General features: G+C 57.5%; 1 protein-coding gene across 2 annotated transcripts in view; it reads right to left on the bottom strand.

Annotated features, from left to right (window-relative positions):
• Window positions 1-22359, bottom strand: part of CABIN1 (calcineurin binding protein 1) — a 125609-nt gene that overhangs the window by 48182 nt on the left and 55068 nt on the right. For both annotated transcript variants that reach the window (XM_037067290.1, XM_037067291.1), the window contains exons 27-28: window positions 9350-9532; window positions 6072-6403 (exon numbers count right to left, since the gene is read on the bottom strand). In XM_037067290.1, coding sequence (XP_036923185.1) covers window positions 6072-6403; window positions 9350-9532 — 515 coding nt within the window. The remainder of the gene's footprint in view (window positions 1-6071; window positions 6404-9349; window positions 9533-22359) is intronic.

Genomic DNA, 22359 nt, shown 5'->3' with positions numbered 1-22359 from the left:
AGCCCATTACTATCTGGTTGCTGTGCTTGGCCATGGTCCCGAGGGTGGGGGATGGTGGGTTGGCCTTCCTCTGCTATCCCCCTGCCTCTGCCACCAGGCCTAACATGTGCTGGGCTTTCGGTGAGCATTTCCTGGGTCAGCCTTGAAGCACAGCTTGAAGCAGTGGCTATGTGCCTTTAGCAGTGGCTGGGCATCCACCACACATGACCGGGCAAAGGATCTGGGCCAGAGAGAGCCTGTCTCCTCCATCTGGAAGGTAAAGGCAGAGTCAAGATTTGAGCCCTAGGGGCCCTCACCAGCCTGGCGACCACTCAGGACATAGTCCAGACCCCACCACAGCCTCGCCAAGGGGTGCGAGACAAGCTGCTGTCTCCTCTGAGCCTGGGCTCCCTGCTTCTCTGCCAGCAGTGTGCTGTGAGAAGCAACACTGAGGTGCCAGCCCAGGTCAGGCCATTCTGATGTCCTGCTGAAGTTGGCTTCTTGTCCCCTTTCTTTTAAAACATGGGGACCTGGGAGGACCAGAGACTACAGAGTGGGAAGGGCAGGCCCAGGTTGAGACGGAGGGACAACCACAAAGCCTGGGGAGCAGCAATGACCTAACCAAGAGGCTTTGCACAGAAAACGGGCTGGAGAGAATCACCAGTGTTCCCAAACCCCGGCCCCCGTGCCGGGGACACACAGCCCTAGCATGTCCACGCTCTTGCCCCCCACCCTGCCCCGTAACTGCCACTGGGCAGCGGCTTCTCATGCACCTCCAGGCCCAGCACCAGACAGGTGCCTGCGAGCAGAAGCTAAAGTCTTTTTAATTCTAGCCATCCTAGTGGGTGTGAAGCAGCCACGTCAACATGGTTTGGACTTACACTGGCCTAATGGCTGATAGTGTTGAGCACCTTTTCCTGTTCTTATCGGCCATTTGCATATCTTCTTTGGAAAAACTTCTACTTATATCTTCTGCCCATTTTTAAACTGGGTTGTCTTTAATTCCCTATGAATTCTAGATCCAATCCCTTATTGATACATATTTGTAAGCATCTGTCCCTGTCTGTTCACCCTGGCGGTGTCCTTTAAGAACAAAAGTCCTAGTTTGATGGTGTACAGCTTCTTTGGGTCGCCTGTGCTTCTGGCGCCGTATCTAAGAAACCACAGCCTAATCCGAGGTCATGAAGATTGACGCCTACGTTTTCTTCCAAGAGCCTCAGAGTTTTCGCTCTGAAATGTGGTCTTCGATCCATTTCGAGTCAATTTTTGTACATGGTGTGAAGCAGGGTCCAACTTGCTCTCTCGCACGTGGCCATCTAGTCACACCAGCCCGTTTGCGGGAAAGACCGCCCTCCCCACTGAAGTACCGCGGTACCTCTGTTGAAAATCAATTGCCCACAACGTACGTACTTATTTCCGGACTCCCAGTTCTCTTCCACTGACCTCCACGTCCACCCTTAGGCCAGTACCACACTGTTTCTCATTTTTAACTGTGGTACAAAACACACAACATTTACTGTCTTAGCCGTCTGTAAGTGCACAGCTCAGCAGTGTCGAGTGTCTTCACGTTGCCATGCAACAGATCTACACAACTTTCCCAGCCTGCAAACCCGAACCTGTGCCCGTTACACAGCCCCCTTCTCCCCGCCCACCGCCCCCAGCGGCTGCCTTGCTCCCGCCTCCCTGAATCTGACTGTTTTGGGTACCTCACGTAAATGGAATCATGGAGTGTTTGTCTTTTGCCGACTGGTTTATTTTGCTTAGTACAACACCCTCAGTGTTCATTCGTGCTGCAGCATGTGTAGAATTTCCTTTCTTTTTAAGGCTGAATAATATTCCACGTTGTTTTGATTACTATAAATTTACAGTATGTTCTGAAATTGGAAAGGTGGACTCCTCCAAGTTTGTTCTTTGTCAAGACTGGCCCCAGGGACCATCTTGAACCACTCTGTCCTAAATCCCTCCAAGCAGGAGGTGGAGGGGTTCAGTTCCCCAGCATCTGTGGGCAGTGGGTGGGTGGGGTCTGGGCAGGGCCACCCTGGATCCCATCCGTGAAGGCCAGGCCCCTCATGATGAGAGGTGTCCCAATCCACGCGACCTCTCTCCTGGGCTGCCCACTGGCTCAAAGAGCCAGGTTTTTATGAGGATGAGGTGCATCCAGGACTCAAAATCCTGGCAAAGACCATGATTCCAGAGATTTCACACAATGAAACAGCGAGACTTGGGAGCCTGAGGCCATCAGTTCAAGCGATCTCCCTGTCTAAGGCGTGGAGGGCATCAGGGAGCACACCCTGGGCTCCCCTAACCCTGGGTGCAGGCCAGCAGAAGGCCGCCTCGGGGCGCTGCGGCCGCCTGTGCGCAGCAGACCCCACCGTGGGTGGGAGGGCAGGTGCATCGAGAGTCCCTCAGGGGAAGACCCAGCCTTCAGAAGGCCCAGTGAAGGGTCTCGAAGGCATGGGAGATGCTGACACAGAGGAACTGGGCCCAGCTGGAGGCACGAGGGAAAAGAAGGACCGTGGGCTGAGGGCCAGTGCACAGTGTGTGGGGGGTACTGCCCAGCACCCTGCCCTCACCTGTTGTCACAGTAATTCTGTGGGAGCAGGAGGAGACGAGAGCCCTGAGACCTGCAAGCTCCCACACAGAGCCAGCATCTGGACCCAGGTGAGACAGGCTGCAAAGCCCACATCCCTTCCCCTCCCACAAAACACTGCTGCCGGCACTAAGCTGGTAGTGCTCCACGCCCCAAAGGCAGTTTCTCTGCTGAGGCTTGAGGAGGCCTGAACCGAGCAGATCCTCACCTGGGGGCGCTTATGAAAGACCACCCACAGCCCTGGGGCCTCTCCGAAGACTCGGAGACGGGTGCTCTGGCAGCCACTGAGCCCCGAGATGGCAAAAGTAAAGGGCCACTGCCCAGCCCACAGACCGGCCTTCGTGAAGCAACGTGCGGCTGTTAAATACACACAGCAGGAAGTGTTTGTTACCAAAGAGCGGTGTGTTTGGAAGGTGTGGCTGCTGGTCAGTTAACGGTCCGGCAGTGGTCACCGAGAACACTAGTGGTGTCACACACAGGTCTGTGGCCGAATTGAAGCCCAGGGCCCAGCCTCCAGGACGGCAGCATTCAGACGGCATCTGACCCCGGGCAGGGTCAGCCTTCACTCAGGCTCTCAGTGGAGCCGCGAACCTGCCCTTCAGGTTGGGGTGGCAACGACTATGCAGCCAGGTCTGAATGCAGCAAGCCCAGGAGCCCTCAGGGGCAGGGGCAGGACCTAGGTGTGTGGTGGCCTCCAGAGCGCACAGCGCACCTGGCACCCAGGAGAGCTGCTGCACGAGAAAGAGGGTATTTTGTGGAACAGAGGCCTGTATTCCGTTCCAGAAAACCAAGGATCCCAGCAGGGGAACACAGCTAACAGAGAAGCCAGGGAAACAGAATATGACGTCCGTGGGGGGCTGAACACTGACGTCCAGGGGGCAGACAGCCACGCCAGCCTTCATCCCCACTACCAGGGATGGCTAGCTCAGTCGGAGACCATCACAGGGTGACCACCGTGACCTGGCAGATGTCCATGGACAGCGAGCGGGAAATGGCCGCTCGCTGTGGGCGCGGATGCTCTGACATGCTCAGGGGCCAGTGCAGCGACCAGGCCTGGGTGAGGCTGCTGCACTGGCACTGGATGGCCACTCATGCCTGCACAGCTGGCCCTGAGCCAGATGCCCAGATACAAGGTAGGAAGGACGTGGTTCCCCCCTCCTGGAGCCTCAGACGTAACAGAAAACAGTGTGTGTACACAGAGTTGGAAGAAACATACACGAACTGCTCTTGTTTTAGGGTAGAAGGACTGTGACTAGGAGAATGTTCCCTGTCCTGTTTTTCTTTACTTTTGACATAAGTACTGTTTTCCACTTTTAAAAAACTCACCCAGCGAGGGGACAGGTCATGATGACAGCAGCCAGTGTCTGGGCCTAGGGGAGTCCCTTCTTGCCTGCAAAGCCCCCCTCCTGCTCAGATGAGAGCCCTTTGGTGGGAGTGGGAGAGTGGGAGGCAGACAACCAGGGACTCCGTGGGGCTCGGCTCATTGATCAGCTCTCCTGTCACCTAACCCTCCATCTTCCTCCTCCCTTCAATGAGGGCTCATCCCTAATAGGCATCTTGTACCCCAAATTCCATCTCAGCTTCTGGAGAAGGCAACCTGCCACACTTCGTCCTACTCAGAGTGACCACACTTGGCAGGAGCCACATGGCTGCCTGGGGAGCCTCAGAAGAGAGGTACACCCAAGAAGGGAAAGGCCTGGATGACGGCTGCCAGCATCCCTTCCACCCAGACTAGTGAGAGCTCCGCCCTGGGCTCTGCTGGTCCCAAAAGAGGGAAGGGAGAAAGTTCCCAAAGCAGTGCTGGCACATGCCGGGAACAAGAAGGAAGCACCAGTCAACGGGCCCCGCAGACGGCTACGGAGGGGGTTTTATTAAAACCCAGATCTGCCTGGGTCCCGAAGGCTGGGGGCAGCAAGCCCCACTGTGAAGTGCAGGGCGGGCAGTGAGCAGGCCAGGCTCAAGCCTGGCACCAGCAGCAGGGAGTGCAGTGGCGGCTGGGAAAGGCAGGCAGCCTGCGGCAGAAGCGGGGCCGGAGAACGTACACCCAGCCCCAGGCCTGACGACACCAGTTCCACCTGCTCTGTCCTGAGAAAACCGACCAGGCCACTGAGTGTGCTGGGCAGTCACTACCGCAACAGGGCGCTTACCTGTGCCTAGTCCCCAAACAGACTGCTGCCAAGTAACAACTTCCTGTTGTGTAAGCAGTGCCGGGCCAGTGTCTGTCTCTCTGACCAACTGCCCTTCCTGAAGTTCTCCAAACATCCCACAGAAAAGCCAGTGACAGGGGTTGGCAGGGGCCTCTGGGAGGAGGGGGTTTTCAGTCTGGACCTCGCTGAGGAGGCGACCAGAGAGAGCAAGGACCAGAGCCCCCACCATTTGCTCCCGCCACCCCAGCCCTCAGTGGCCCTCACCCTCACCCTCACCCCGGTTGCTCACGCAGGCCTGCCATGTGCCCAGACTGCTTGCTCTCTCCAGCAGCCCACCGCTGTCCCCCATAGCTGCCTATGGCCACGATAAAGGTGTCAACGTAACAGGTGCCTTCGAGGAGCCGTGGTTGCACCCCACCTCTACGTGCCACCCTATTATCTTCTCCATAGTATTTATCACAATGTACTTATTTGCTCAACTGCATGTTTTCAACCTGCCCATCCCTCTGAATAAGGCTCAAGAGGGGACAGAGACCACAACCAGGGCACTGTCGCACAGTGCCTCCTGGGAGAGCAAGGAGGGTGTGAAAGAACGCATAACGTGCCACAATCCCCCACAAATGCCAAATGACAGCTTAAAGGTCTGGCTGGGAAACCCCTAGGAGCTGTCAAGCCTGGGGCACAGCTGTTAGGAATCACTGCATCATCTGCTTTCCAAAAAGAGCCGGAGAAGGCGGTCAGCACCAAGCCCCCTGCCACCAAGGCTGTGAAGATGGCTCTGGGAGCCTCACCGGAGGGGCAAGGCCGGAGCAGGGAGATGGCAAGAAGGACTCTGCAAGATGCAACCAGAGGGGACAGGGCCCAGATCAAGCAAGGCCCTGGGACAGAAAGGAGGGAGGCCTCTCTGCACCTGGAAGATGTGCGTGGTAGGCCGTGTGAGGGTAACTGAGAATGGCTGGGGTGAGGGGACCTGACAGCAGGGTGTGCGTCGCTACACAGAACCTCACAGGTTCGAGGAGAGGAGCCTCCTGCATGGGCCCTCAGCCTTCACCCACGGCCAGCAACCCAGCCTGTGGTCCCACCGTGGGAGCAGCCTCCGAGCCCGCTCCCCTGCGACCCTTCACTGCAGCCTGCAGCCCTCACCCTCTCTCACCTGGGAAGCTGACCACTCTCGTACTGACCCTGCTCCCTCGGTCACCGCTCCCAGCCCTGCCGGCAATGCCACCCAAGACCCTTAGCAGCTCCAACCTGTTTTCGTTCTGCCCACCAACCCTCGAAGATGTCTGCGAAGCCTAGGAATATTCGCCCCCCTCCCGACCTGCTCAGCCCGGCACCCACTCCCACTGCCCACTCACGCGGTGGGTCTTGCTGTAGCTGTACAGGAAGGCCAGCCGGTAGAGGCTCTTGTAGTGCTGGGGGAAGCGGCTGAGGCACAGGCGGAAGGCGGCGACGCACTGCTCCGTGAGAAACTGGCGCTGCTCCTCCACGCCGGCCGGCAGCCCCTGCGGGAAGGCCGCTGACTCCCCGGTGGGGTCCCCTCTCTTCCTCCCGTCCCACGGGGTGGGCGCAGATGCCAAGGACTTGACAGGGATGCAGGCAGAGGCTGGGGGCTCTGCGACAGGCTTTTGGCTGCCTTGCTCTGCAGTTCGGAAGCCTTCTGTGCTCTCCAAAGATTCATCAGTTCTTCCTACAGTTAAGAAGGAAAAGAAAGTCACCTCGGTTTTAGGCTCTGCCCTAAGTGGTCCATCACCAATGATGGAGGCACCTCAGTGAGCCGACTGGTGCAGCTCCCAGTCACCTCCCTGTGAAACAGGGTGTCCCAGCTGGCACACGGCAGAGGGGCCCCGAGGCTGCAGAGAGCAGGGGTTGCAGAGAGCAGGGGTTGCAGTTGGACTCTGTGTGGCGGCACAAGGCTGTCCCGCCTCCAGGGCCTGTGCAGGTGCACCTGGAAGCGGCGCAGAGAGGGTAGATGTGACTGCCGCCACCACAGAACAGAACAGCCAGCAAGGGCACACAAAGGGCCGCACCTGCTCCACCAGTCAGCGCCTCGGCCCACAGCCCACCCGACATCCTTTCCCAGGGTGGCGGCTGCGCTGTGTGTGAGCCCTGAGCGCCTGGGCACCAGGACAGCTCCATCAAGATGGCAGGGCAGGCTGCACCGGTGAGCCAGGGCTGGGCAACAGGGGCTGCAGAAGAAGACAGGCCAGGGAGGAAGGGATGGAAGGAAGGTGGTGGGAGCGTGTCGAGGGAGAGATGGCCTCCAGGCCCCCAGGGCTCTGGCACAGGCTGCCTGGAGGACGCCAGAGAAGGAGGCTGGCACCAGCTCTGGTGCCCATGTGTCTTGTGTGCTGAGCCCCTGGCTGCCCCTAGCCGGACAGCCTCTTCCTCACTGTGATGGCAGCCAGGAGAAGGCTGGGACGGTGCAGACTAGGCAAGGAGCAAGGCCCCAGGGGCCCCTCACACTCAGTCCACTACAACCCATCCCATCCCCCTTGACTGCCAACACAAAGACAGACTCCTCCCAGGACACCCAAAGCCACCTGCTATCAGTTCTGCTGTCCCCCCAGTTCACCCCCAGCCTCACACTCTGTGACCACCCCTGGGAACATCCCACTGTTGCTGCCCGCCCCCCTCCACTGTCTCCCACATCCTGGACACACTCCCTGCCCTCCTCCCCCTCTGGCTCCACCCACGCGCTCTCAGCCCCCAGGGCGGTGTGTGCAAAGTGTGTCCAGGCCCACCCATCTTCTGGCACCCATTCCCACTGAACTTACATGTGAGTGCCTCCCCCTGCCCTGCGGTCGGAGCCTAGCACAGAGCCCCAGGGGCCCAGTGAAGCAGAGTGAACGACTAAGGGACGGGTCCTATCTCGTCCCCTCTCACAGGAGCTCAGGAGATGGCTAAGGTCCCACCACTCTCCCAACAGCAAGTCCATCGACTGTGCCTCCCAGGAAGAGCAGGGCTCAGAGGGGAGGCACGAGCCCATGATGGTGCCTTTCAAGCTCACCAGCTGCTGCAGCACCTGGTTCTGTCCCCACCTTCTTTACCAGCGGCCAGCCCCACACACTATCTGCCTGCCCCACTGACTCCGAATGGAGGAGGGAAAGGGCAGCCTGCTCCTCACATGTCTGGAAAGGCCTGGGTAGGCTGGGCGGAGCAAAGCTGACCTCCTCTCTGCTCAGCAACACTCCAGGCCCCGGGAGAGGCCTGTGACGACTCGACAGCAAGCACAGCAGCTGCTCAACGGGCCCCTCGTGCATTAGTAAAAAAATGTTATTTTTGAGACTGATGTGAACAACAGCCGCTGTATCAGAGGGTCAGGAGTATAGGTCACATCTTCCCTCCCCTTCCACACCCCCAGTGGTGTTCCCAGCAGCTGTGGGACATTAACGCTGGTGTGGAACAGGATCCTGACAGCCTGGTAAGGAAGCAGGGCACTGGCCTCATCTCTAGAAGGGGGCCCGGGGTAGGTAAACCCACCGCCCCTCCTGTGGCCCCTTGATCTTGATGTGGACAACTTGACCACTCGACAGGGCATGAAGCCTCTTCCCCTTTAACTAAGGCCAGTTAGGGGAGGCTGGCAAGGAGCAGAGAGTTGGAAGAGGCCATCCCTAGTGCGAATGGCTCTGGCCGCACCGCCACAAACTCCATCCGGGGCCTGGGCGGCAACGTCTTGGGGCTAGGCCCCAGACACCAGGGTAGCCAGGTCACCATCAGCCACAGAGCCCACCCAGAGAAGCAGCATGGGGTACAGTTTAGGGCACAGAACCACCGTGGGCCAGTCCTTGCTCCACTCTGAATCCTGGGTTTTTCACCTGTAAATGGGACTCACCCACACGTTTTATTTCTAGGGTGGTTATGAGTTATAAAGGTGCCGAGCGCAGGACCCCAGCCAAGGTCTGCACTGTAGCCGATACTGCTGGGCAAGCCCGTGAGCCCTGGCCCCGGTCAAAGAGGGGAAGCTCTCAGAGTCCGCGGACGGCCAGCCAGTCGCAGCGTCAGAGCAGCATGGAGGATGCCTGGGCGGCGTTCCATCTCCCGGCAGGCCCGGCGTGGGGCCTTGGCCACTGATTTCCACAGAAGGGACCTGGGGGCTCCAAGTGAGCTGGGCATACCCCAGAATAAAACCAGCCCTACCCCCCACCAAGAAAGGGGGATTCCCCCCCCAAATGCCTGATATGATATAAACTAAAAAGAAAACACATTTGTGACACTTACGATCTGAAGGTTTTGTAAATAGCCATTTATCGGGAGAAGCATAGGGACACCCACGCCATGCTATGGACACGGCTTTCCCACTCTGAGCCCCGGTGGAGGTCGTAACAACAAAGACAAGTGCCACTGGGCGCACAGCACGTCCAGGCACCTCGAGGCCACCTTCCATGACATCTCGTTTTATCCTCACGACCCTGGATCACGACCCTGGAGTGGCCTGGGGACACTCCCATCCACGGAAAGAACAACGAAGGCCAGAGAGGGGAGTGCCTCCCCCAGCCGAGGTCCAGGGCAGCCAGCAGAGGCACGAGGACGAAAGCCAGGGCGGGCGGGGCCCCTCCACAGCCTCTTCCTGCAGCGCTGCCCCGACTGCCACCAGCATCAAAGCAGTTCTGACCCACCGAGTCGGTTCTCATACCTCTTTCCTCTGAGGCCCCTGGAAGGTCTTTACTGACTGGTCCTGGTTGGGAACTGGGAACGGGCGGCCTCTTCTCAACGTAGGGTTTCCGGGAGCCCTCTAGCGAGCTGCAGGGCTCATTGAAGAAGTCCTGTGTTGAGCTTGAGTCCGAGAGTGCCACGGCCGTGCTGTCCTGGCTCCGCTCTGCGGGGAGAGGGCGGGGAGGGCGGCAGCGTGAACTCCCCATCTCCAGCCTGGAGGAGCCTCCCCAGGGCAAGTCTCCCTGCCGGAGGCCTGGGGACTGCCCTGCAGAGGAGACGGCCTGCATACCAGTCACTCTGATGCTGCCCAGCCCGACCTGTCCTGGAGGCCTCCAAGCTACTCACCAAAGGCACCAAGCTCCATAGTCAACCTTGTGGGAGCTTCTCCACACAACAGTGTCCTGGTAAATCTTTAACCACAGGCTCTCAGTGGGGGGAAAAGCCCTGATTTGTAGCATTTACCGATTTCTGTGGTGTAAATACTCCCATCCTGGCTGATTTCAAGCTTCCAACATGATGTTGTTGAACATGGCGTTGGGAAGAGACGCACAGCAGCACGTCATTGCACAGTATTTGTATCATGTAACATAACAGGCCTATGTGACTAAAGCGGGTAAGAATTCAGCACAAACTGTTAATCAGTTGCTAAAGGCCGAGTATGACCCAGCACAAGAGCACAGATTCCTGGACATCGCAGACACAAGGGAGGCTGGAACCCACATGCTGACCCGTCCCCGCGGCCCTGCGCCGGGTGCCGATGAGAAAGCAGGGGCAGGGCAGGGAGGGAGATGGGACGAAACCTCACTGGGTGCAGGCCTGGAGCGGCCGCCGCACAGGAAGGCAGAAAGCCCTGGCTGGACCGTTCTGCCTTGAGGAACAAAGCCTTAAGCCACCCAGGGAAAGGGAGCAAACCTTGTGGCCTCCAGGTACAGGTGAAGACCTCCCGCAGCCAGAGGAGAGGAAAGGAGAAAGCCCGTCCTGAGGGCGGGACAGGAAACCGTCCAGGGCCCAAACACGAGCTCTCCCCTATTGCGGAGGAACTAAACCCCTGAGACAGACCCACTCCAGACATGCAGGGGCAGAGCCCGACTAAGTCTGAGGCCGAACCGAACAACAGAGAGCCGACCCTGCCCCCTACTCCGGGCTACCAAGCGTGAGGAAGACGTAAAGCAGTCTCCTGCAGGAAGCGAGGCAAGCGCATGGAGAGAAGGTGGAAATGGGACGCTGACGCCGCCTTCCAGCAAACAAGCCCCCACTCTAAGCACAGAGCAGCATCCCAGCAATTCGAAGCTGGTGGGGCACAGAAGGTAACCACAGCAACAATAAAGCCCAACCCAGCTCCACTTGCTGACTAGCCTAACTCAACTGCCCGCCTTCTCCCACGCTTGGAAACAAATGAGGAAAGCCCATTCCAGGCACAAATATTATTTATTGCAGTCTCTCTGTCCTACACACGATACCTGGTGTCCAATACAAAAATTACCATGAGACACAGACACAAAAGAGCAGAACACTGTTGAGAGACATAATAATCAACAGAACCAGACTCGGAGATGACCTAGGTGCTGGAACTACCTGATGGGGAATTTTAAATAACGAAGATTAACATGATTCATGAATATGATGAATATGTTAANTTTATTGCAGTCTCTCTGTCCTACACACGATACCTGGTGTCCAATACAAAAATTACCATGAGACACAGACACAAAAGAGCAGAACACTGTTGAGAGACATAATAATCAACAGAACCAGACTCGGAGATGACCTAGATGCTGGAACTACCTGATGGGGAATTTTAAATAACGAAGATTAACATGATTCATGAATATGATGAATATGTTAAAAGGCTCTTGTTGAAAAGGTGGACTCATCCATGAGCAGATGGGGGGGAGCTTCAGGAGTGAAATGGACGCTACAAGCAAGAGTCAAATGGAGACGACAGAAATTAAGGAAAAGAACACAGTAAGAGAGACAAAGAGCGTCTTTGTCAGGCTTCTCAGCAAACTGGACACAGGTGAGGGGAAAATAATAAAATCTGAAAATAGGTCAGTAGAAATAATCCAAACTGAGAGAAAGAGTGAGGGGGAACCAGAACAGACCATCCAAACGAGCTAACATATTAACTGCGATCCCAGAAGAAAATGAGACAGATACGGAAGAAATATTTGACAAGATAATGACTGGGAATTTTCTAAAACTAACGAAAGATGTCAAATCAGCAAGACTCTCAGAGACCACCAGGCAGGTCAAGGACTTCTTCACACACATTAAAAAAAAATCACAGCTCTGCGTTGTATTCAAGCTGCTGAAAACCAGAGACAGAGAGGAAACCTTGAAGGTGGAGAAAGACACATGCACAGAGGGACAGAGTCAGGAATCCCTGCACGCTTCTCACAGAAACCACGCACGTCCCTCAGGGCTGAAAGAAAAGACACCCACCATTCCATACCCAGAGAAAACCCTGCCCAGAAACAAAGAACAGGCCCTTCCAAAAAAACAGAAATGGGGTCCTTACATTAGAGCTGAGTTAGTTAGAAGAAACGTTAAAAAAATTCTTCAGGTAGAATAACTTGAAACCAGACAGAAACATAGATCTACATAAACAAATAAAGTTCCTTGGAAATAAAGTAGCGATAAATACAAAAGACATTCTTTTTCATGTTTTTAATCTCTCACATACTCACTAATGTCTAGAGCAAAAGCAGCAGCAACACTTGGGGGCACACAGAACACACCAAAAAGTGGACGAAGGGAATCAGAGTGCCAGGCAGGGTTCTCACCCGGCACGGGAGGTGATGCAGTACCATCTGAGGGAAGGCTGTGATCACTTAGAAAAGTATTTTTGTCACTTTTTTTTAAATACAAGAGGTACACATAATAAACCGACAGTATTGATAAAATGTCATCATTAAAAATACAACACGGTGCCCTCGCCGGTGTGGCTCAGTTGGTTGGAGCATCATTCCATAACCAAAAGGTCACTAGTTCGATTCCCAGTCTGGGCACATGCGGGAGGCAACCGATCACTGTTTCTCTCACACTGGTGTTTCTCTCTCTTACCCCACTTCCCCTTTTTCTCGAATGAGAAAAAAATAAAATAGGAATCAAGAAAGCTTGTGCCACTCACCAGTTGCGTGGCCTCGAACAGGCAAACCTGTCCTATCAGGGAAAAAGTCAAACATGGCTCCCAGGGTCCTCCAACCCTTTGCTTGGCTACCTTGAAAACCTGGTCTTGGGTGAGGCATGAGTACCGGACAATTACCCAGGGCCCACTGGGAGGGCCGCCAGGAGCAGCTTGGTGGGCAGAACAACTTGCTGCAGAACATCAAGTCGTCTCAACAGAGTCAGAAGCCTGGACTCGGGGGAGAGGCAGGCTGCTCCGCTGCCAAGTGGGAGAGCCGACGCCGCTGCCGTGCTTTGCTTACGCTTCCGTTTCCACGCGTGTGAGATCGTGGTAACTCAAGTGCCCACTTCAGAGAATTGTTAGGAGGATTACATAAGTTATTATAGGCAAGGCATTTGGAACAGGCCTGATACACAGTGAACGTTCACAAAATGTCAGCTCAACTATCACTATTATTACCTCCAAGAACCTGAACCTATTTTATCTCTAACGTCTCAAACTTGACATTCTAGGGACTGAGTCTGAGGGGCAGAGGGCTTTGCTTATGCCACACTGGAGACGGTGCCGGAGCAGCACCGTGGCGATGGGACAGGGCCACTTCTCACATGCTGACATGACAGGACGTCCGAAGTGGGCCTGCCTGCATGGAGGAACACCAAGAATCAGTCCCGTGCCTCCAAAGGCAGCCCACGGCTCTGCCCTTGTCACACACATCTGGTCATGGACCTGGGTTCGGGGACAGAAACCTCCCATATAGCCCTCCTCCTACCTGCCTTTGCAATGGCCTCCGCCCAGTAACTGTGGGTCATCCACATCATGAGCTGATGAGGCGTAAGAACTAGGATGTGAAGTGCATGTGAGACCCGAGTGACCCACACAGAAGCTGTACTCCCACCAATAGGGGAGCAGGGACCCAGCTGGACCCCTCTGCCTCACACTCAGTAAGGGGCTCTTCCCGACTCGCTAGGCCTCCCCAGGCTCCACGAGCTTGGACCAGGGATTACAGGAAGGCCTGCAGCCCTCAGGAGAAGTCTCAAACCCAAGTCCCCAGTCGAGGGGACCACTTCTCCCAGAGAAGCGCTGGGTGCCGCCCGTTCTCGGTGTGATAATGGAGGGCTGGTAACCACACCCTTCGCTCCAGAGGCCACACGGGACCATTGCAGGAAGTCAGGACTCAGCAGGCCCAGAGCTGCATTCCAACCCCAGATGGGCCACTCAGGCTGGCCAGTCCTCCACTTGACACTTTCCAACATGTTTGTCACTGTTCTCCCACCTCTGACACTGACACACGCATGACCCCCACAGGGCCTGGCCTGGTGCCTGACACACGAAAGTGATGGCCTGTGAAGTTTTAAGAAATCAGGCCAGGGCAGGTGCTGCTTCGCCAGCCCCGTACCAGCTGAAGTCGCTGCACGGCTGAGCAGCACACCGTGTGGCCAGCGTCCAGGAAGCGAGCCCAGCTGGGAGGACTCACGGGACTGGCCTGTAGCCCGCCGAGCTCGTGTGCTCACAAGCTGCTGGGCTGTGGGCCTGAAAGAACTGCTAATTTGGTAGAATCCAGCGTGTCATTACAAAATCCTGGGACTGGCCCAAGCAAGCGGGTATTCACTCCCAACGTGCTAGCGCCCGCTCAGTGCTGGTCGGGAAGGGAACCTCTCGTGTACCCGAGTGTGCATCGAAAGGCAGCAGACTCCACCTAGAAAGGTGGGTCACCAAGGGTGGCCCCGAGCTTCAGGGTGTCTGCTTCCCTGAGAGGGTAGGCCTCCGCCGAGCCTGTGTGAAGTAACACCCACAGCAACAGTGACAGCAGAGGAGCAGGACCCGGGAAGTCTGAGGGGCCTGGCGGACACGGGGCTGCAGCCATCCATTCCTGGAACCTCCAGAGACATGCGTGGGAACCCAGCATGGCTGACCCTCTGAAAGGGCACAGAGCATCGGCCCTGGGTGACACTGTGGTGATTCTGGACAAGCTCTTGTCCTGGGGTGATGAAGCGCACCTAAGAAGCCCTGAGGAGGGCTGGTGCTCAGGAGGGAAGGGAAAAGGGTTCGGAAGCCCCCAGCAGCTAGCAGGCATGTGGTGCCCCTGAGGCATGGCACCCCCTGCGGGTGCTGGGCCAGCCCTGCAGAGACGGGGCTGCGCTGCTGCAACCCTTTCCTCGCCAGGCCTGGGAAGTCAGGGGAGCGGGGCAGGGTGCCAGCCAAGGCTCCTGCTGGGGGGGTGGGGGGGGCGGTGTACCTGCGAAACAGAGGAGAGCATCACTGCAAACAAGCCACCAACAGGGACTAGGAAGGCCCATGGCCAAGTTTCTCTAATCCTTTCGGGTCCTGTGCATTTGAGAGGGTTGGCACAAGGCTATTTAAAATGATGCTGATTTTAAATACTAAGAAGCAAGTCAGATGAAAAGAAAACTACCTTTCATTCTTTTTACATCAATAGGGTGAAAAAAAAATTAAAAAGCTCTTAAAAATGTCTACAGACCTGGGCATCTGGCGCCTCACCCCTTCCCTCCTTTCCTGGGAAATCAGACCTTCCCTGTGCAGCTAGACGAGGGCCCCAGTGAGACCCAGACAAGCAGACAGTGGGTGAGATCTGCCACGAGGACCATCTTCCTGCCACCAGCCAGGCCACCACAGCTCAGGAGCTGGGCCAGATGGGACGAGGACAGGCTCACAGTGCCGGGAAGCAGCTCCTGGAGAAGACCACGGCAAGCCTCAGAACCTGGAGCCGGAGGAGCTGTCCGCGCGGGTGGCAGTGGGGGAGTCGGGAGCGACATGGAGATCAGAGGGCCCTCTGGCCTGGGGTGTGCAGCCAGATCAGGACAGGAAACTCCTGCCTGGCAGTGTCGGCCGTGAGGCAGGAGAGGGAAGGATGCCAAGGATCCCTTTCCTCTCCCCATTCCTAGAAGTGTGTCAAATCTCAGGTCACCAGGTCCGCTGCCAAGGGAAGGCCGGTGGACCCAGGGAAAGCCACAAATGGGGAAACTTCTAGAATGGGGTGTAGCTCCGCTGGGCTGAGAAGCAAACAACCCAGGACGCCACTGCAAAGCTCTGCGCTCAGACAAGAACCGGGTGGGTCTGCTGATGCTCTGCAGGCAAAGGCTGCAAGCCCTGCCTGCCCGGTGGAGGAAGGCCAGAGGGGGGAGGCCAGAGGGGGGAGGCAAGGGCCAGCAGAAGCGGTTGCTGTCCTGTGACAGCCACCACCTGGAGGTCCTGCAGAAGGACCCAGGCCAGGCTCCTGCTGGCCCTTGGGTCCAAAAGCAGAGCAGGAGGTAGATGGACACTTCCGTGTAGGACAGCCAGACCTCCCACAGAGCTGGGTGGGGAAACACCCACACTGAACAGGACCGGAGGGACGGCCCAGGCTCCTGACTTTCTTCGGGAGCTGCCTCCAGGCCAGCACGAACGCAGACCGGCACCACTGAGCAGACGGCACAGCTGCCCTGCCCTTCTTTCAGAATATCTTTCTACAAGCCTGCCCACACAAAGCCTGCCCACACTCACTAGTACTTGTGGTAAGATCACAAATACTTCAACCTCTCACTGTTAGCCACTAGGACATTTCACGCCTGCGCCCCTGGGCCAGTCCAGCCCATCTGCTGAATCCTGAGAGGGATGCACAGCTGCCAACCAACAGCTGAGGACGCCGCCTGCTTCTAAGCCCCGGCACCCTCCTCTCCCAGGACGGGACCTGCGGGGCCAACTGCAAAGCAACGAAAGCTGGGGACACAGAGGGAAAGGGATCTGGCTTCGTGACAAAAATGCTGCCATCCCACTCAGCATGAGAGTGACAGTTTTCCAAGGATTTTTTTTTATCAGGTTTGACTCATTTCAAACCCCTTGGCCACTCTCAGGGGCTCTCGGCCAGTCACACTCGTCCTGACACGAGTTCCAGCAGGTGTCTCCATTTGCCCAGCGGTAGCGCTGCGGAAAGAGTTCACAGCCATTTGTCCCATCAGCCCGGTTCAGCAAAAGCTTGAGGGAAAGGACGTGGTTGTGTCATCAAACACTGTAGCAACTCTGACTAGATCACGGATGTTCATTCTGCCAACTAGAAAACTATGGTTTCTAACAACAGAAACTTGGGTGGAATCAGTATTTTGAGAATTCTGTCACCTTGACAAATCTGCCCCAGTTGGTCCCTGATGACCACTGGGAAAGGACATGTCCACGGGCTGTGAGGGAACCTTCCTATAGGCTGAGGAGGCTGCACAGGTGCTCTCCACAGGTGAGAGACACCCAAAGCCAGGGGGCTCCCAAAAGAGGCGGACACAGGTGGCAGCAGGCAGGTGCCAAGGCACCACGGAGGGGCCAAGTCCCCCCGCCCCTTCTCTGCCTGCGTTCACCAGCAAGGGCTGCCGGGGAAGCACCAGGCCCATGGCAGCCCCAGCATGCTGAGCCGGTGGCCCTGCCCCACCGGGGCCCTGAAGCTCAGAGAGGGGAGGAGACCTGGCCTCACTGCCCCTCTCACGGCGTGCTCCCCCAGCCGGGCAGGGCACGGACCTGGGGGGCTTTGGGAAGCTTTAACCATTTTCCTATCCATGTTCCTAACCAAATGCAGGTGGGCAGCCGCCTCCTAACACCAACGGCAGGGGAAGAAGAGCAGCTCTTGTCACGTGAGAGCCCGGAGCAGGCCTGGGGGTCTGGGGAGGTTCGGAGAGAGGACAACTGGGAGAGTCTGCCGACTTTGAGTAGGAAGAGAGTGGTGCCGCGACCGCGCCATTCTCCCTACTTTCTACAGAAAAGAAGCCCCTGTGGGCTCAGCTGGCATCCCAAGCCCTCTCCTCTCCAGGTCGCCTTCCGCTCACCCCAGTTACCAAACCTCCATGTCTTTCTCCTACTGTCCACCACCCACAATGGCCCAAAGGCCTCTCTCGAGGACCGCACCCTCCAGCAAGCCCTTCCAACCCATCAAACCCCTGCGCCCACTCACAGCATTGCCTCTTGGCACCAACTACTGGCCCGTGACACTGCCTGGGGACACACCAATGTGTTTCAGGGATCAGGGATCCGGGCGCCCTCGTCTTGGTCTTCCCCATGGCGCTCCTTTCCATCATTAACACAGCAGGCACTCAGTAAATGCCACGACCAGGTATGGCCGGAAGAGGTTTCATAAAGGTGAGAATGAAGGAGAGTACCAAGCGGGTGACTGGCTCTGCCCTCTCACAGCCTTCCCCTCCCCACCCCAAACCAGTCCCCACGCTGGGGGGACACACATGACAAACCAAGCTGCACTCAGAGCCCCTCCCGAGTTGAGGAGGTCTGTCCACAGGACACAGCTGCCCACCGTGAGCTCACCGCCTTGCCCGGGGAAAGGGGCCAGTGAGCAGAGGCCGGTCAGGCCTGCCCTCCAGCACTCACCACCACCTGCAGCTCCTCCCTCGTGGCATCGTGGCTTTTGTGCCCAAATCGTATTTTTACACACCTGTGCTTGCAAAGATAACTTGGTATCTTAGAGTCTGTCGCCTCTGCTGTTTTTTTAAAGCAGGAAAGAGCAAAGCAATGGGAACACAGGACTGAGACACCTGCCGGGTGGGCAGGCGGGCAGAGGAGGCCACCGCTGCACCTGCGTCTGTCGGGAGCTGGGAAGGTGGGCCGTGGGCAGAAGCCAAGCACATCAAACACACACTCTCCACACCACAGGACCAGCAGATGCGGAGGCGCCCTGGTCACAGGGGAGACGGCAGCCGGACTGAGGGCGAAGCATGCGGTCTGAGCTGCCCCCCGAAGCGCGCCGTGACAGTGCAAGCAGAGAGACAAAGCCTGGAGACAGAGTGTGGTCAGGGTTAGGGGCAGCACGGGCAATATTGACGGAGGCACTGTGGCCCAGCAGGCAACAATGAGCACAGACAGGACAAAACACAGACTGTGACAGCATGGCAGGTGACGATGGATGTGGCACAGGGGGTGGCACAAGGTACCCTGGGTTCCCTGGAAGGTCCACCCAGCCCACTCCCTACAACTGGGGGCTCAGGGCAGCTCTACTCATGCTGCAAACGGGGCAGGATGGGCATCCTGCAACTGTGGGCACCAGCCCCTGCACCCCCACTCTTCTGACCCCTTCTTGGTCCCCCTCGCCCCGCCCCTCGAAGGAAATGCCCACACACCCCTCAGATCCCAGCTAAGTTCTGCCTCCGCAGCAAAGTCTTCCACCCCACCAAGACACCAGGCCAGGTCTCTTGGGACAGTTTCAGTTGCACCCCAACCCTGATGTGTGTAATTCACTGATTCACACCTGCCATCCCTCCTAAGAGCCTGCTGCGGGAACAAGGGCTGTCTTGGGCACCTGGCACAGCACTGATGGACACCTGGGCAGTCACGGCCAGAGGCAGCCCAGAGAACGCCACAGATGGCTCAGCCTCAGACTCCTGAGGCCCCTCTGGCTCTGGCGTTCTGTGGGGATGTGGAGCCCACCAGGCAGATAGCAAAGGCCTTGGCCGGTCTGCCAGAGCTGCTGTGGACACTTTCCGAAGGCCAGCTGAGCCAAGTTGCGGACAAGGCACCCTCTACCAGTCCTGCCGCCAGCAAAACCCCAACAAAGAGGGAAGTGCACGTAGGCCCAGTCTTCATTCGGGTCAGTGGACACAGGGACTCCCTTGTGGTAGCCTCACCCCGACCTGGGGTAGAGGAGACAGACCCCAACCAGCCACAAGGCCCTGGGTACACACCCACCTGTCCACCCGTGCTCAGCTGGGCTTCCTCGTGGGGCACAGACCACATGGCCGAGCCTACAGGGCAACAGTGAGGACGGGAACACACCACCGCAGCTCAAGCACCCGGTCCAGAGCCCAGCAGAGAGCACATAAGCGCTGCTGTGTGGCAGGGTCCGATTACTTACACACTCACACACGCATGCGCACACTGCATGTGGGGAGAGGTATAGATTTTGTTCAGAAATCTCATTATGCCTTGTTTGAACATGTGTGAAGAGCAACCACTGGAAGGTCCTTGAAGGTCAAACTGTGCTCCCCACGTGACTTTCTTTTCCAGGTCAGGAAGCGTCAATGCTAAGGATTTCGGCATGGTGGAGAAAACCCAAGACGGAAGGCAGGCAGGAGTGGTCACGCAGGTGCCACCAGGACCAGCCCGCCCATGGCTTGTTTCGGCCTCTGTCTCTGCCTCTCGGCTTGGCTCCTCCTCAGCCCAGTGGTGGGAGCCCGGCCACAGCAGAGCCACGAAGGCATCTGAGGGTCAGTTCCAAGGGGTCTGGACCAGAGCTGTGGGCGAGCTGCAGGATGTTCCCCACCCCATGGTGGGTGGCACAAGGGTGCCGCTGGGGCAGGCTCAGAGGTGAACCTGAGTCCTACTGAGGAGCCATTCCCCAGTGTCGAGCTGCCTACATGTACCTGGAGCTATTTTTCTGAACCTCACACCAAGAATTGACCCAGCTGATTCCTGGTTTTGAAGCACAGGCGTACAAAGTGGAGGTGGCTCTGAGGCAGAGTCTCCTACCCACGCCCAGGGGAGGTCCTGAGGCTTGGCTCCCTGACCAGTGGGTGGCAAACCAGCCCCTGGCAGGGTCTGCTGGTGCAGAAGACTCAGGCCCAGAAGGCCCCAGGCCCAGGCTCACCCAGAGGCCGCTGCTTCAGGGGACACTGCCTGCACCTCTTCTGATCCATCGCCTGCCGGAGAGGGCTGGGGTGCAAACAGAGGGAGACTGGCCCTGAGCCCAGGCTCCCCCACCACCCGGGGCTGCCTGCTCCTCACGGCACAGCCCTGATGACATGGGGGTGACTGTGTCTAAGCAGCAACTGTAACGTGGGAGTGTCTTCATTTAATACCCCCGGGGAAAACATCCCATACAGGTGAGGAAACTGAGGCTCTGAGAAGTGAAGCCTCTTGCCCAAGACCACAAAGCCAGTTGGCGAAGAAGCTGGGAACAGAACTCAGGTCCCCCTGACTCCAAAGCCCACTCTGCCCTGGCCCTCGTCTGACGTCAGGTGGGTCCCTAAACTGCTTCCCTTCAGCTGAACCAGGGCTCCACTCTGGCCTGGAGTGCGCTCTAAGACCTCATCCTTCCTCAACAGGAGACCTGAGGCTGGTCTCAGGCCACACGTGCGTGCTCCCAGGGCCCGGCCAGTGGAGACAGGAGTGCAGGTGGGTAGTGGGGACCCCTGAGACTACTGGCGTATCCCTGACACCAGCAATCTGGTGCTCCCACCTGAGCCAGGGCCTTTCTCTGGGAGCAAGCACAGCTGCTAAAAGGGCCACTTTAACATTCTGAGATCTTGGCTATGTTGGGGCCCAAACCATTTTCATGCTGCAGACGCTGCTTTCTCCCCAGGGTGAGGAGGGGAGAGCTCTGAAAGGACCCCGCAGGCCTGGGCAGAGCACAGTACGGCCAGTGCCAGGCTTCCCAGCACACTGGGCTAGGCCTGGGGAAAGGTGGGCCTCGGGATCTCGGTGGCTCCGTGTCATAGGTAGGAATCACTTTGGAAAAAAGTTTGTTTACAACCATTGAAGACCCACTTCCATGGCTCCCTCTGCAAACTTCTACAACAAATAGCTGTTATCTTGGCCCCAGGCCCCAGTGATCTTGCTTCCCCTCAGCTTGTGCACACGTACGCACCAGACAGCGGGGACCAAGGGCAGCCAGTGGGGCCAGGTGGCATCAAAGCCCCTTTTGAAGGCAGTCCCGCCTCCCTCCTTCTAGGCTCCCTGGGGTGCCCATGCCAGAGCAGGCACACCCAGCTCTGTGGGCTGACAGAGCCTGGCACAGTTCCTGCCTGCAGGGCTGAGGAGGGTGCCGACCCCACGTGGCGGACAAACACAAGAAGCAGTCCTCTCTCCAGAGAACCGGCAGGGCGCTCAAGCCTCACAGGAAGTGCTGGGCAGAAACAAATCCCCGGAGCAGGACTCACTTCCAATGTGTTTTGTGAATATTTTCATGAGCAAAAAGCTGGGAACAGGGTGGATTCCCTATTAAACTTGAGTAAATCAGAAGGGGGGCGGATTTTAGCTGGGGGATGTCTGCAGGACTGAGGCATGGAGGAGCAGGCAGGCCAGCCACTCCGGTCCCTGCTCAGCCCTCTGGGGCGGTGAGGGAGGGCCCAACAGCTGGACCAGAGGGAGGTGCCACACCACACAGCACACACTTGGATCTGCAGCCTCTCCCACACACACACTGTGGGCCAAACCAAACCCAGAGGGGACACCTGCAAGTCTCCTTGCCTCTCAGATCACCAGATTTCCCCTGGCCCGGAGCAGTTCAGCACTGCCACCCTGTCACCCTTCGCCAGCTCTTCTCTACGCCTGCTCTCCACCCTGCTCACTCCACGATGCCTGCGCTTTCCAGGAACCAAGCACTGGACAGCTAGGGGGTCTCCTCTCGGGAGCGAAGGCTCATCTCATTTCCCCACAGCCCCACAAGATGAGTGACTTGGGTGTGTGTAAGGACCTGGGCATCTCTCTGCATTGTCACTAGCTCCACAAGGCATCACTTTAACAGCCCTCTAGGTGCACCAATTCAGCTCAGCCCAGCAAACACAGCTCATCACGTAAACGTGAGGAGAACATGAAGCAGTCGGGCTATGAGGTCAGCATGCGAGCCTCTGAGTGTTAGTTAGGGATGTGGTGGAGTGGTCGCCATCTGCCCCGCCTCACCTGGGATGGCCTTTCCAACCCCCACTGACAGGCACCTCAGCTGGCCCAGACTCCCGAGGTGACAGATTCAGTGCAGTCACAGCCTGCCCATGGCCATCGGAGGGCTGCTGCAGCAACACAGCTGACTGCACAGGAGCCACTCAAGGCGGCCCGCAGACATGGACAGCAGAGCCTTCTGGCTGCTCTCCAGCGCCCCCGTTTTGCAGGTGGGCAAATGCAGTCTCAGAGAGGCACAGTGCTAAAGCCCACCCCACCCCGCCCTG

Source organism: Sturnira hondurensis, unplaced genomic scaffold (genome assembly GCF_014824575.4).
Source record: "Sturnira hondurensis isolate 20B ecotype Veracruz unplaced genomic scaffold, ASM1482457v3 Scaffold0017254, whole genome shotgun sequence".
Lineage (NCBI taxonomy): Eukaryota > Metazoa > Chordata > Mammalia > Chiroptera > Phyllostomidae > Sturnira > Sturnira hondurensis.
The sequence above is the reverse complement of the archived record's forward strand: the minus strand, read 5'-3'. Positions and strand labels throughout refer to the sequence as shown.